Source organism: Pecten maximus, chromosome 1 (assembly GCF_902652985.1).
Source record: "Pecten maximus chromosome 1, xPecMax1.1, whole genome shotgun sequence".
Lineage (NCBI taxonomy): Eukaryota > Metazoa > Mollusca > Bivalvia > Pectinida > Pectinidae > Pecten > Pecten maximus.
The window spans coordinates 8,451,376-8,464,433 of record NC_047015.1 but is presented as its reverse complement, the minus strand read 5'-3'; the positions used below and the strand labels follow the sequence as shown (position 1 = coordinate 8,464,433).

The window sequence follows — 13,058 nt, the reverse complement described above, 5'->3', positions numbered from 1 at the left end:
TTCTTCAACAAAACAGTTTAAGCATGACAAGCTGTTGCTAATTGTATCTATTTTCAAACAATTGGTTCAAGATTGTGAAATACAAAAGCTTGATATGAGCAAGTAGGAATCACAGACGTTGTAAATAATAACGGAAGCTGTAGTAAATAACCATGGTATGTTTGTAATGATAATAACATGTTAATACAACCAAATCACATAGTAATACAATGTTAAATACAGATTCATTAAACAAGAAACCCAGGACTTCAAAGCTCACCAAAATTATTCCTCAAATTTGAAGCATGAAAAATATGGTACAGCTACATATATCAAAATATTTCATCAAATTAGTGATTTTGGACAGATCTTTAGTCCTGGACATATGGTTTACCTGTGGGCCCACCTTCATTTTTATTTTGAGAACCACTACATCACTTAGAAACGGAAACACTGACGCTTGAAATGAGTGGAATACAACTTCTGTTTACAAAGTTAGATCAGACCTGTTTGCCCTCCAATTTACCACACTCAGGATAAAATTATAAAAATTCCACTTGATCACTCTAAACAAGTAGCCTTTTAAAGGAAAAGTTGAGCGATGATAACTGACAAAACACCATGGTAATGGTCCCTACCCCTGTGTACCAGGTAACGAGTGTTATGTTTATATACACTGTACCAGGTAACGAGTGTTATGTTTGTATACACTGTACCAGGTAACGAGTGTTATGTTTATATACACCGTACCAGGTAACGAGTGTTATGTTTATATACACTGTACCAGGTAACGAGTGTTATGTTTACACTGTACCAGGTAACGAGTGTTATGTTTATATACGCCGTACCAGGTAACGAGTGTTATGTTTATATACACTGTACCAGGTAACGAGTGTTATGTTTATATACACTGTACCAGGTAACCAGTGTTATGTTTATATACACTGTACCAGGTAACCAGTGTTATGTTTATATACACTGTACCAGGTAACGAGTGTTATGTTTATATACACTGTACCAGGTAACCAGTGTTATGTTTATATATGCTGTACCAGGTAACGAGTGTTATGTTTATATACACTGTACCAGGTAACGAGTGTTATGTTTATATACACTGTACCAGGTAACCAGTGTTATGTTTATATACACTGTACCAGGTAACCAGTGTTATGTTTATATACACTGTACCAGGTAACCAGTGTTATGTTTATATATGCTGTACCAGGTAACCAGTGTTATGTTTATATACACTGTACCAGGTAACCAGTGTTATGTTTATATATGCTGTACCAGGTAACCAGTGTTATGTTTATATACACTGTACCAGGTAACCAGTGTTATGTTTATATATGCTGTACCAGGTAACCAGTGTTATGTTTATATACACTGTACCAGGTAACCAGTGTTATGTTTATATACACTGTACCAGGTAACCAGTGTTATGTTTATATACACTGTACCAGGTAACCAGTGTTATGTTTATATATGCTGTACCAGGTAACCAGTGTTATGTTTATATACACTGTACCAGGTAACCAGTGTTATGTTTATATATGCTGTACCAGGTAACCAGTGTTATGTTTATATACACTGTACCAGGTAACCAGTGTTATGTTTATATACACTGTACCAGGTAACCAGTGTTATGTTTATATACACTGTACCAGGTAACCAGTGTTATGTTTATATACACTGTACCAGGTAACCAGTGTTATGTTTATATATGCTGTACCAGGTAACGAGTGTTATGTTTATATACACTGTACCAGGTAACGAGTGTTATGTTTATATATGCTGTACCAGGTAACGAGTGTTATGTTTATATACACTGTACCAGGTAACGAGTGTTATGTTTATATACACTGTACCAGGTAACGAGTGTTATGTTTATATACACTGTACCAGGTAACGAGTGTTATGTTTATATACACTGTACCAGGTAACCAGTGTTATGTTTATATATGCTGTACCAGGTAACCAGTGTTATGTTTATATACACTGTACCAGGTAACCAGTGTTATGTTTATATATGCTGTACCAGGTAACCAGTGTTATGTTTATATACACTGTACCAGGTAACCAGTGTTATGTTTATATACACTGTACCAGGTAACGAGTGTTAGGTTTATATACACTGTACCAGGTAACCAGTGTTATGTTTATATATGCTGTACCAGGTAACCAGTGTTATGTTTATATACACTGTACCAGGTAACCAGTGTTATGTTTATATATGCTGTACCAGGTAACCAGTGTTATGTTACACACTGTGATATGTGGGCCGTTACTCCTTGACCAGTTCCTCCCGGGATCCTCCTGTAAATAAACACCACACGTCAATATACTGTTTTCCTCATATAGGAGCAAAATGTAAAGTCTGTAAAATAGAAACAGGCTTTAAGTATACATTTGTATAAAAGTAATAAAACTATCCTCCTCACATCACCAGAATATGGACTGTTTAATTATCAAATGTGGACTGTTTAATTACAGAATATGGATTGTTTAATTACAGAATGTGGACTGTTTAATTACAGAATATGGATTGTTTAATTACAGAATATGGACTGTTTAATTACAGAATATGGACTGTTTAATTATCAAATGTGGACTGTTTAATTACAGAATATGGACTGTTTAATTACAGAATGTGGACTGTTTAATTACAGAATATGGACTGTTTAATTACAGAATATGGACTTTAATTATCAAATGTGGACTGTTTAATTACAGAATATGGACTGTTTAATTACAGAATGTGGACTGTTTAATTACAGAATATGGACTGTTTAATTACAGAATATGGACTGTTTAATTATCAAATGTGGACTGTTTAATTACAGAATATGGATTGTTTAATTACAGAATGTGGACTGTTTAATTACAGAATATGGATTGTTTAATTACAGAATATGGACTGTTTAATTACAGAATATGGACTGTTTAATTATCAAATGTGGACTGTTTAATTACAGAATATGGACTGTTTAATTACAGAATGTGGACTGTTTAATTACAGAATATGGACTGTTTAATTACAGAATATGGACTGTTTAATTATCAAATGTGGACTGTTTAATTACAGAATATGGACTGTTTAATTATCAAATGTGGACTGTTGAATTACAAATATTCCACAAACCATCAATCAGCCCATCAAAACTTACCCCCATCAGGATGGACTGCTGGGGAACTCCAGTTTGCCACAAACGTCATCAGATATGGTTCCTCCTTGTTCTAATTCTTGCAGCTGTGGAAAATAAGGATATACATTATACCGGACTTGTCTGATGAATCAAAGTGTGGGCCACAGAGGACATACATTACACCAGACTTGTCTGATAAATCAAAGTGTGGCCCACAGACGACATACATTACACCAGACTTGTCTGATAAATCAAAGTGTGGCCCACAGACGACATAAATTACACCAGACTTGTCTGATAAATCAAAGTGTGGCCCACAGAGGACATACATTACACCAGACTTGTCTGATGAATCAAAGTGTGGCCCACAGACGACATACATTACACCTGACTTGTCTGATCAATCAAAGTGTGGCCCACAGACGACATACATTACACCTGACTTGTCTGATGAATCAAAGTGTGGCCCACAGAGGACATACATTACACCAGACTTGTCTGATAAATCAAAGTGTGGCCCACAGACGACATACATTACACCAGACTTGTCTGATGAATCAAAGTGTGGCCCACAGACGACATACATTACACCAGACTTGTCTGATAAATCAAAGTGTGGCCCACAGAGGACATACATTACACCAGACTTGTCTGATAAATCAAAGTGTGGCCCACAGAGGGCATACATTACACCAGACTTATCTGATGAATCAAAATGTGGCCCACAGACGACATACATTACACCAGACTTATCTGATGAATCAAAGTGTGGCCCACAGAGGACATACATTACACCAGACTTGTCTGATGAATCAAAGTGTGGCCCACAGACGACATACATTATACCAGACTTGTCTGATAAATCAAAGTGTGGCCCACAGAGGGCATACATTACACCAGACTTGTCTGATGAATCAAAGTGTGGCCCACAGACGACATACATTACACCAGACTTGTCTGATGAATCAAAGTGTGGCCCACAGACGACATACATTACACCAGACTTGTCTGATGAATCAAAGTGTGGCCCACAGAGGACATACATTATACCAGACTTGTCTGATGAATCAAAGTGTGGCCCACAGACGACATACATTACACCAGACTTGTCTGATGAATCAAAGTGTGGCCCACAGACGACATACATTACACCTAACTTGTCTTATCAATCAAAGTGTGGCCCACAGAGGACATACATTACACCAGACTTGTCTGATGAATCAAAGTGTGGCCCACAGACGACATACATTACACCAGACTTGTCTGATAAATCATAGTGTAACAACTGGTGTGTGTACTTTGTCTAACAGTTGATGTGTGTACTTTGTCTAATAGTATACTTTGTCTAACAGTGTACTTTGTCTAACAGCTGATGAGTGTACTTTGTCTAACATTGTACTTTGTCAAACAGCTAATGTTTGTACTTTGTCTAACAGTGTACTTTGTCAAACAGCTGATGTTTGTACTTTGTCTAACAGCTGATATGTGTACTTTGTCTAACAGCTGATATGTGTACTTTGTCTAACAGCTAATGTTTGTACTTTGTCTAACAGTGTACTTTGTCTAACAGCTGATGTGTTTACTTTGTCTAACAGTGTACTATGTCTAACAATGTACTTTGTCTAACAGCTAATGTGTGTACTTTGTCTAACAGCTGATGAGTGTACTTTGTCTAACAGTGTACTTTGTCTAACAGTGTACTTTGTCTAACAGCTGATGTGTGTACTTTGTCTAACAGCTGATGAGTGTACTTTGTCTAACAGCTGATGTGTGTACTTTGTCTAACAGCTGATGAGTGTACTTTGTCTAACAGTGTACTTTGTCTAACAGCTGATGAATGTACTTTGTCTAACAGTGTACTTTGTCTAACAGTGTACTTTGTCTAACAGCTGATGTGTGTACTTTGTCTAACAGCTGATGAGTGTACTTTGTCTAACAGCTGATGTGTGTACTTTGTCTAACAGCTGATGAATGTACTTTGTCTAACAGTGTACTTTGTCTAACAGCTGATGAATGTACTTTGTCTAACAGCTGATGAGTGTACTTTGTCTAACATTGTACTTTGTCAAACAGCTAATGTTTGTACTTTGTCTAACAGTGTACTTTGTCTAACAGTGTACTTTGTCTAACAGCTAATGTGTGTACTTTGTCTAACAGCTGATGTTTGTACTTTGTCTAACAGCTGATGAGTGTACTTTGTCTAACATTGTACTTTGTCAAACAGCTAATGTTTGTACTTTGTCTAACAGTGTACTTTGTCTAACAGCTGATGTGTGTACTTTGTCTAACAGTGTACTTTGTCTAACAGTATACTTTGTCTAACAGTGTACTTTGTCTAACAGCTGATGTGTGTACTTTGTCTAACAGTGTACTTTGTCTAACAGTGTACTTTGTCTAACAGCTGATGTGTGTACTATGTCTAACAGCTAATGTGTGTACTTTGTCTAACAGTGTACTTTGTCTAACAGTGTACTTTGTCTAACAGTGTACTTTGTCTAACAGCTGATGTGTGTACTATGTCTAACAGCTAATGTGTGTACTTTGTCTAACAGTGTACTTTGTCTAACAGCTAATGTGTGTACTTTGTCTAACAGTGTACTTTGTCTAACAGTGTACTTTGTCTAACAGCTGATGTGTGTACTATGTCTAACAGCTGATGTGTGTACTATGTCTAACAGCTGATGTGTGTACTTTGTCAAACAGCTAATGTTTGTACTTTGTCTTACAGTGTACTTTGTCTAACAGTGTACTTTGTCTAACAGCTGATGTGTGTACTATGTCTAACAGCTGATGTGAGTACTTTGTCTAACAGCTAATGTGTGTACTTTGTCTAACAGTGTACTTTGTCTAACAGCTAATGTGTGTACTTTGTCTAACAGCTGATGAGTGTACTTTGTCTAACAGCTAATGTGTGTACTTTGTCTAACAGTGTACTTTGTCTAACAGCTAATGTGTGTACTTTGTCTAACAGTGTACTTTGTCTAACAGCTGATGTGTGTACTTTGTCTAACAGTGTACTTTGTCTAACAGCTAATGTGTGTACTTTGTCTAACAGCTAATGTGTGTACTTTGTCTAACAGCTAATGTGTGTACTTTGTCTAACAGCTAATGTGTGTACTTTGTCTAACAGCTGATGTGTGTACTTTGTCTAACAGCTGATGTTTGTACTTTGTCTAACAGCTGATGAATGTACTTTGTCTAACAGTGTACTTTGTCTCACAGCTGATGAGTGTACTTTGTCTAACAGTGTACTTTCTCAAACAGCTGATGTTTGCACTTTGTCTAACAGCTGATGAATGTACTTTGTCTAACAGTGTACTTTGTCTAACAGCTGATGTGTGTGTTTTGTCTAACAGCTGATGAGTGTACTTTGTCTAACAGTGTACTTTGTCTAACAGTATATTTTGTCTAACAGTGTACTTTGTCTAACAACTGATGTATGTGCTTTGTCTAACAGCTAATGTATGTACTTTGTCTAACAGCCGATGTGTGTACTTTGTCTAACAGCTGATGTGTGTACTTTGTCTAACAGCTGATGTGTGTACTTTGTCTTACAGTGTACTTTGTCTAACAGTGTATTTTGTCTAAAAGCTGATGAATGTACTTTGTCTAACAGTGTACTTTGTCAAACAGCTGATGTTTGTACTTTGTCTAACAGCTGATGTATGTACTTTGTCTAACAGCTGATGTGTGTACTTTGTCTAACAATGTACTTTGTCTAACAGTGTACTTTGTCTAACAGCTGATGAATGTACTTTGTCTAACAATGTACTTTGTCAAACAACTGATGTGTGTACTTTGTCTTAAAACTGATTATATACTTTGTCTAATAGCTGATATGTGTACTTTGTATTAACAAACAAACAGCTGATGTGTGTACATGTATATATGGTTACAGCCTCCCGATGGAATAAGTGATCAATACAGAGATTACTTCAAAGAATGATCAGCAACATTGGCAATTGCCAGTGCAAGTTTGAGAGTAATTTATCTGCAAGAGATCAAGGAGATTACTCAGGACCTGTTTGAATATCATTTAACTACATAATATCAGTTACTTTACTCAGTTTGACAGTGAGTATAATTTCCTTTCATGAGATTAGTGAGTTGGCTCAATTCCAGTTTGAAAATAATTTGTCTGCAGGAAATCAGTGAGTTCACTCAATGCCAGTTCTAGTAATATTAACCTGCACGAGATCAGTGAGTTGACGCAGTGCCTCCGAGTATAATTTACCCGTATACATATAAGATCAGTGAGCTGATTCAATGCCAGTTTGAGTATAATTTTACCATGAGATCCTCAGATCAGTGAGTTGACAGTGCCATTTGAGTATACCTGCATGAGAGCAGTGAGTTGACTCAATGTCGATTTAAGTATAATTTACCCGTATGAGATCAGTGAGTTGACAGATCACATGCCAATTTGAGTATAATTTACCTGCATGAGATCAGTGAGTTGACTGAGTGCCATTTGAGTATACTTTACCTGCACAAGATCAGTGATTTGTCTCAATGCCAGTTTGAGTATACTTTACCTGCACAAGATCAGTGATTTGTCTCAATGCCAGTTTGAGTATACTTTACCTGCACAAGATCAGTGATTTGACTCAATGCCAGTTTGAGTATAATTTTTACCACTATATCAGTGATTTGACTCAATGCCAGTTTGAGTACACTTTACCTGCACAAGATCAGTGATTTGACTCAATGCCAGTTTGAGTATAATTTTTACCACTATATCAGTGATTTGACTCAATGCCAGTTTGAGTACACTTTACCTGCACAAGATCAGTGATTTGACTCAATGCCAGTTTGAGTACACTTTACCTGCACAAGATCAGTGATTTGACTCAATGCCAGTTTGAGTACAATTTTTACCACTATATAACTGAGTTGACTCAATGCCAGTTTAAGTACACTTTACCTGCACAAGATCAGTGATTTGACTCAATGCCAGTTTGAGTACAATTTTTACCACTATATAACTGAGTTGACTCAATGCCAGTTTGAGTACACTTTACCTGCACAAGATCAGTGATTTGACTCAATGCCAGTTTGAGTATAATTTTTACCACTATATCAGTGATTTGACTCAATGCCAGTTTGAGTACACTTTACCTGCACAAGATCAGTGATTTGACTCAATGCCAGTTTGAGTATAATTTTTACCACTATATCAGTGATTTGACTCAATGCCAGTTTGAGTACACTTTACCTGCACAAGATCAGTGATTTGACTCAATGCCAGTTTGAGTACACTTTACCTGCACAAGATCAGTGATTTGACTCAATGCCAGTTTGAGTATAATTTTTACCACTATATCACTGAGTTGACTCAATGCCAGTTTGAGTATAAGTTACCTGCATGAGATCAGTGAGCTGACTGAGTGCCAATTTGAGAGTGGCAAGTTCCTCCATGATCTGTCCATAAGTGTTGGCATCTATAACAACCACCTCCTTACCATCCATCTGCATGGTTTTTACATCCTGGAGGCTGGGGTACATTGTCAGGGATGGCTCAGAATCAAAATGTCTGTAATGATGAGGACAGGCATGTGCATCAAGATCATTAAGTACAGTTTACAGGACAAAATCTAGATATACAAGCTTGAGTATACTTTACAGGACAAAATCTAGATATACAAGCTTGAGTATACTTTACAGGACAAAATCTAGATATACAAGCTTGGGTATACTTTACAGGACAAAATCTAGATATACAAGCTTGAGTAAAGTTTATAGGACAAAATCTAGATATACAAGCTTGGGTATACTTTACAGGACAAAATCTAGATATACAAGCTTGAGTAAAGTTTATAGGACAAAATCTAGATATACAAGCTTGGGTATACTTTACAGGACAAAATCTAGATATACAAGCTTGGGTATACTTTACAGGACAAAATCTAGATATACAAGCTTGAGTAAAGTTTATAGGACAAAATCTAGATATACAAGCTTGGGTATACTTTACAGGACAAAATCTAGATATACAAGCTTGAGTATACTTTACAGGACAAAAATCTAGATATACAAGCTTGAGTATACTTTACAGGACAAAATCTAGATATACAAGCTTGGGTATACTTTACAGGACAAAATCTAGATATACAAGCTTGGGTATACTTTACAGGACAAAATCTAGATATACAAGCTTGAGTAAAGTTTATAGGACAAAATCTAGATATACAAGCTTGGGTATACTTTACAGGACAAAATCTAGATATACAAGCTTGAGTAAAGTTTATAGGACAAAATCTAGATATACAAGCTTGGGTATACTTTACAGGACAAAATCTAGATATACAAGCTTGAGTAAAGTTTATAGGACAAAATCTAGATATACAAGCTTGAGTATAGTTTACAGGACAAAATCTAGATATACAAGCTTGAGTATACTTTACAGGACAAAATCTAGATATACAAGCTTGAGTATACTTTACAGGACAAAATCTAGATATACAAGCTTGAGTAAAGTTTATAGGACAAAATCTAGATATACAAGCTTGGGTATACTTTACAGGACAAAATCTAGATATACAAGCTTGAGTATACTTTACAGGACAAAATCTAGATATACAAGCTTGGGTATACTTTACAGGACAAAATCTAGATATACAAGCTTGAGTATACTTTACAGGACAAAAATCTAGATATACAAGCTTGAGTATACTTTACAGGACAAAATCTAGATATACAAGCTTGAGTAAAGTTTATAGGACAAAATCTAGATATACAAGCTTGGGTATACTTTACAGGACAAAATCTAGATATACAAGCTTGAGTATACTTTACAGGACAAAAATCTAGATATACAAGCTTGAGTATACTTTACAGGACAAAATCTAGATATACAAGCTTGGGTATACTTTACAGGACAAAATCTAGATATACGTATATGTATACAAGCTTGAGTATACTTTACAGGACAAAATCTAGATATACAAGCTTGAGTATACTTTACAGGACAAAATCTAGATATACAAGCTTGAGTATACTTTACAGGACAAAATCTAGATATACAAGCTTGAGTAAAGTTTATAGGACAAAATCTAGATATACAAGCTTGGGTATACTTTACAGGACAAAATCTAGATATACGTATATGTATACAAGCTTGAGTATACTTTACAGGACAAAATCTAGATATACAAGCTTGAGTATACTTTACAGGACAAAATCTAGATATACAAGCTTGAGTATACTTTACAGGACAAAATCTAGATATACAAGCTTGAGTAAAGTTTATAGGACAAAATCTAGATATACAAGCTTGGGTATACTTTACAGGACAAAATCTAGATATACAAGCTTGAGTATACTTTACAGGACAAAAATCTAGATATACAAGCTTGAGTATACTTTACAGGACAAAATCTAGATATACAAGCTTGAGTATACTTTACAGGACAAAATCTAGATATACAAGCTTGGGTATACTTTACAGGACAAAATCTAGATATACGTATATGTATACAAGCTTGAGTATACTTTACAGGACAAAATCTAGATATACAAGCTTGAGTATACTTTACAGGACAAAATCTAGATATACAAGCTTGAGTATACTTTACAGGACAAAATCTAGATATACAAGCTTGAGTAAAGTTTATAGGACAAAATCTAGATATACAAGCTTGGGTATACTTTACAGGACAAAATCTAGATATACGTATATGTATACAAGCTTGAGTATACTTTACAGGACAAAATCTAGATATACAAGCTTGAGTATACTTTACAGGACAAAATCTAGATATACAAGCTTGAGTATACTTTACAGGACAAAATCTAGATATACAAGCTTGAGTAAAGTTTATAGGACAAAATCTAGATATACAAGCTTGGGTATACTTTACAGGACAAAAATCTAGATATACAAGCTTGAGTATACTTTACAGGACAAAATCTAGATATACAAGCTTGGGTATACTTTACAGGACAAAATCTAGATATACAAGCTTGGGTATACTTTACAGGACAAAATCTAGATATTCAAGCTTGAGTATACTTTACAGGACAAAATCTAGATATACAAGCTTGGGTATACTTTACAGGACAAAATCTAGATATACGTATATGTATACAAGCTTGAGTATACTTTACAGGACAAAATCTAGATATACAAGCTTGAGTATACTTTACAGGACAAAATCTAGATATTCAAGCTTGAGTATAGTTTACAGGACAAAATCTAGATATACAAGCTTGGGTATACTTTACAGGACAAAATCTAGATATACAAGCTTGAGTATACTTTACAGGACAAAAATCTAGATATACAAGCTTGAGTATACTTTACAGGACAAAATCTAGATATACAAGCTTGGGTATACTTTACAGGACAAAAATCTAGATATACAAGCTTGAGTATAGTTTACAGGACAAAATCTAGATATACAAGCTTGAGTATACTTTACAGGACAAAAATCTAGATATACAAGCTTGAGTATAGTTTACAGGACAAAATCTAGATACACAAGCTTGAGTAAAGTTTATAGGACAAAATCTAGATATACAAGCTTGGGTATACTTTACAGGACAAAATCTAGATATACAAGCTTGAGTATACTTTACAGGACAAAAATCTAGATATACAAGCTTGAGTATACTTTACAGGACAAAATCTAGATATACAAGCTTGGGTATACTTTACAGGACAAAATCTAGATATACAAGCTTGGGTATACTTTACAGGACAAAATCTAGATATACGTATATGTATACAAGCTTGAGTATACTTTACAGGACAAAATCTAGATATACAAGCTTGAGTATACTTTACAGGACAAAATCTAGATATTCAAGCTTGAGTATACTTTACAGGACAAAATCTAGATATACAAGCTTGGGTATACTTTACAGGACAAAATCTAGATATACGTATATGTATACAAGCTTGAGTATACTTTACAGGACAAAATCTAGATATACAAGCTTGAGTATACTTTACAGGACAAAATCTAGATATTCAAGCTTGAGTATAGTTTACAGGACAAAATCTAGATATACAAGCTTGGGTATACTTTACAGGACAAAATCTAGATATACAAGCTTGAGTATACTTTACAGGACAAAAATCTAGATATACAAGCTTGAGTATACTTTACAGGACAAAATCTAGATATACAAGCTTGGGTATACTTTACAGGACAACAAGAGATCCCAGAGGGATCTTGGCGCCCACCATTGAATGATCTTTATAGGTTCTATGTCAGATTGATCTTTTCTCTACTTTTCCCTTCTTCTAAGTCTTACTAATCTGTGTAAATTCAGAAACAGCCCTCTAGATCTAGTACTTTTCAAACAAGGGGAACCTATATATAAAATTTAAGATTTAGCGATAATGGCTGTCTGTCGGCCATGTTGTTTTCCGATTGGTCCCAAAATGCAATACCAGGGACCAAGGGGAACCTACATATGAAATTTGAGAAAGATCCCTTCAGTACCTTCTGTACAATAGCGATAACAAACTTCAATTTTCAAAATACAAGATGGCTGCCTGTCAGCCAGGTTGTTTTCTGACTGGTCTCAAAATCCAATAGGTATAACTAGACACAGAGGGCAACCTACAAATGAAATTCAGAAAGATCCTTTCAGCAATTTCTGATAAATAGCGATAACAATCTTCAATTGTCAAAATCCAAGATGGCTGCCTGTCGGCCATGTTGTTTTTCGATTGGTCTCAAAATGCAATATGCATAACTACGCACTGAGGGAAACCTACATATGAAATTTGAGAAAGATCCCTTCAGTACTTTCTGAGAAATAGCCATAACAAACTTCAATTGTCAAAATCCAAGATGACTGCCTGTCGGCCATGTTGTTTTCCGAATAGTCTCAAAATGCAATATGCATAACTAGGCACAGAGGGGAACCTACATATGAAATTTCAGAAAGATCCCTTTAGTACTTTCCGAGAAATAGCGATAA

The 13,058-nt window shown here is 35.3% G+C and overlaps 1 protein-coding gene across 4 annotated transcripts in view; it reads right to left on the bottom strand.

The window, feature by feature from the left end:
* Nucleotides 1-2,113: 2,113 nt before the first annotated feature.
* The window catches only part of LOC117323889, a 56,515-nt gene continuing 45,570 nt past the window's right edge, over nucleotides 2,114-13,058 (bottom strand). For all 4 annotated transcript variants that reach the window (XM_033879399.1, XM_033879417.1, XM_033879424.1 and 1 more), the window contains 3 exons: nucleotides 8,487-8,658; nucleotides 3,147-3,229; nucleotides 2,114-2,295 (listed from right to left, as the gene is read on the bottom strand). In XM_033879399.1, the coding sequence (XP_033735290.1) occupies nucleotides 3,152-3,229; nucleotides 8,487-8,658 (250 nt within the window). In that variant the 3' untranslated portion in view covers nucleotides 2,114-2,295; nucleotides 3,147-3,151. The remainder of the gene's footprint in view (nucleotides 2,296-3,146; nucleotides 3,230-8,486; nucleotides 8,659-13,058) is intronic.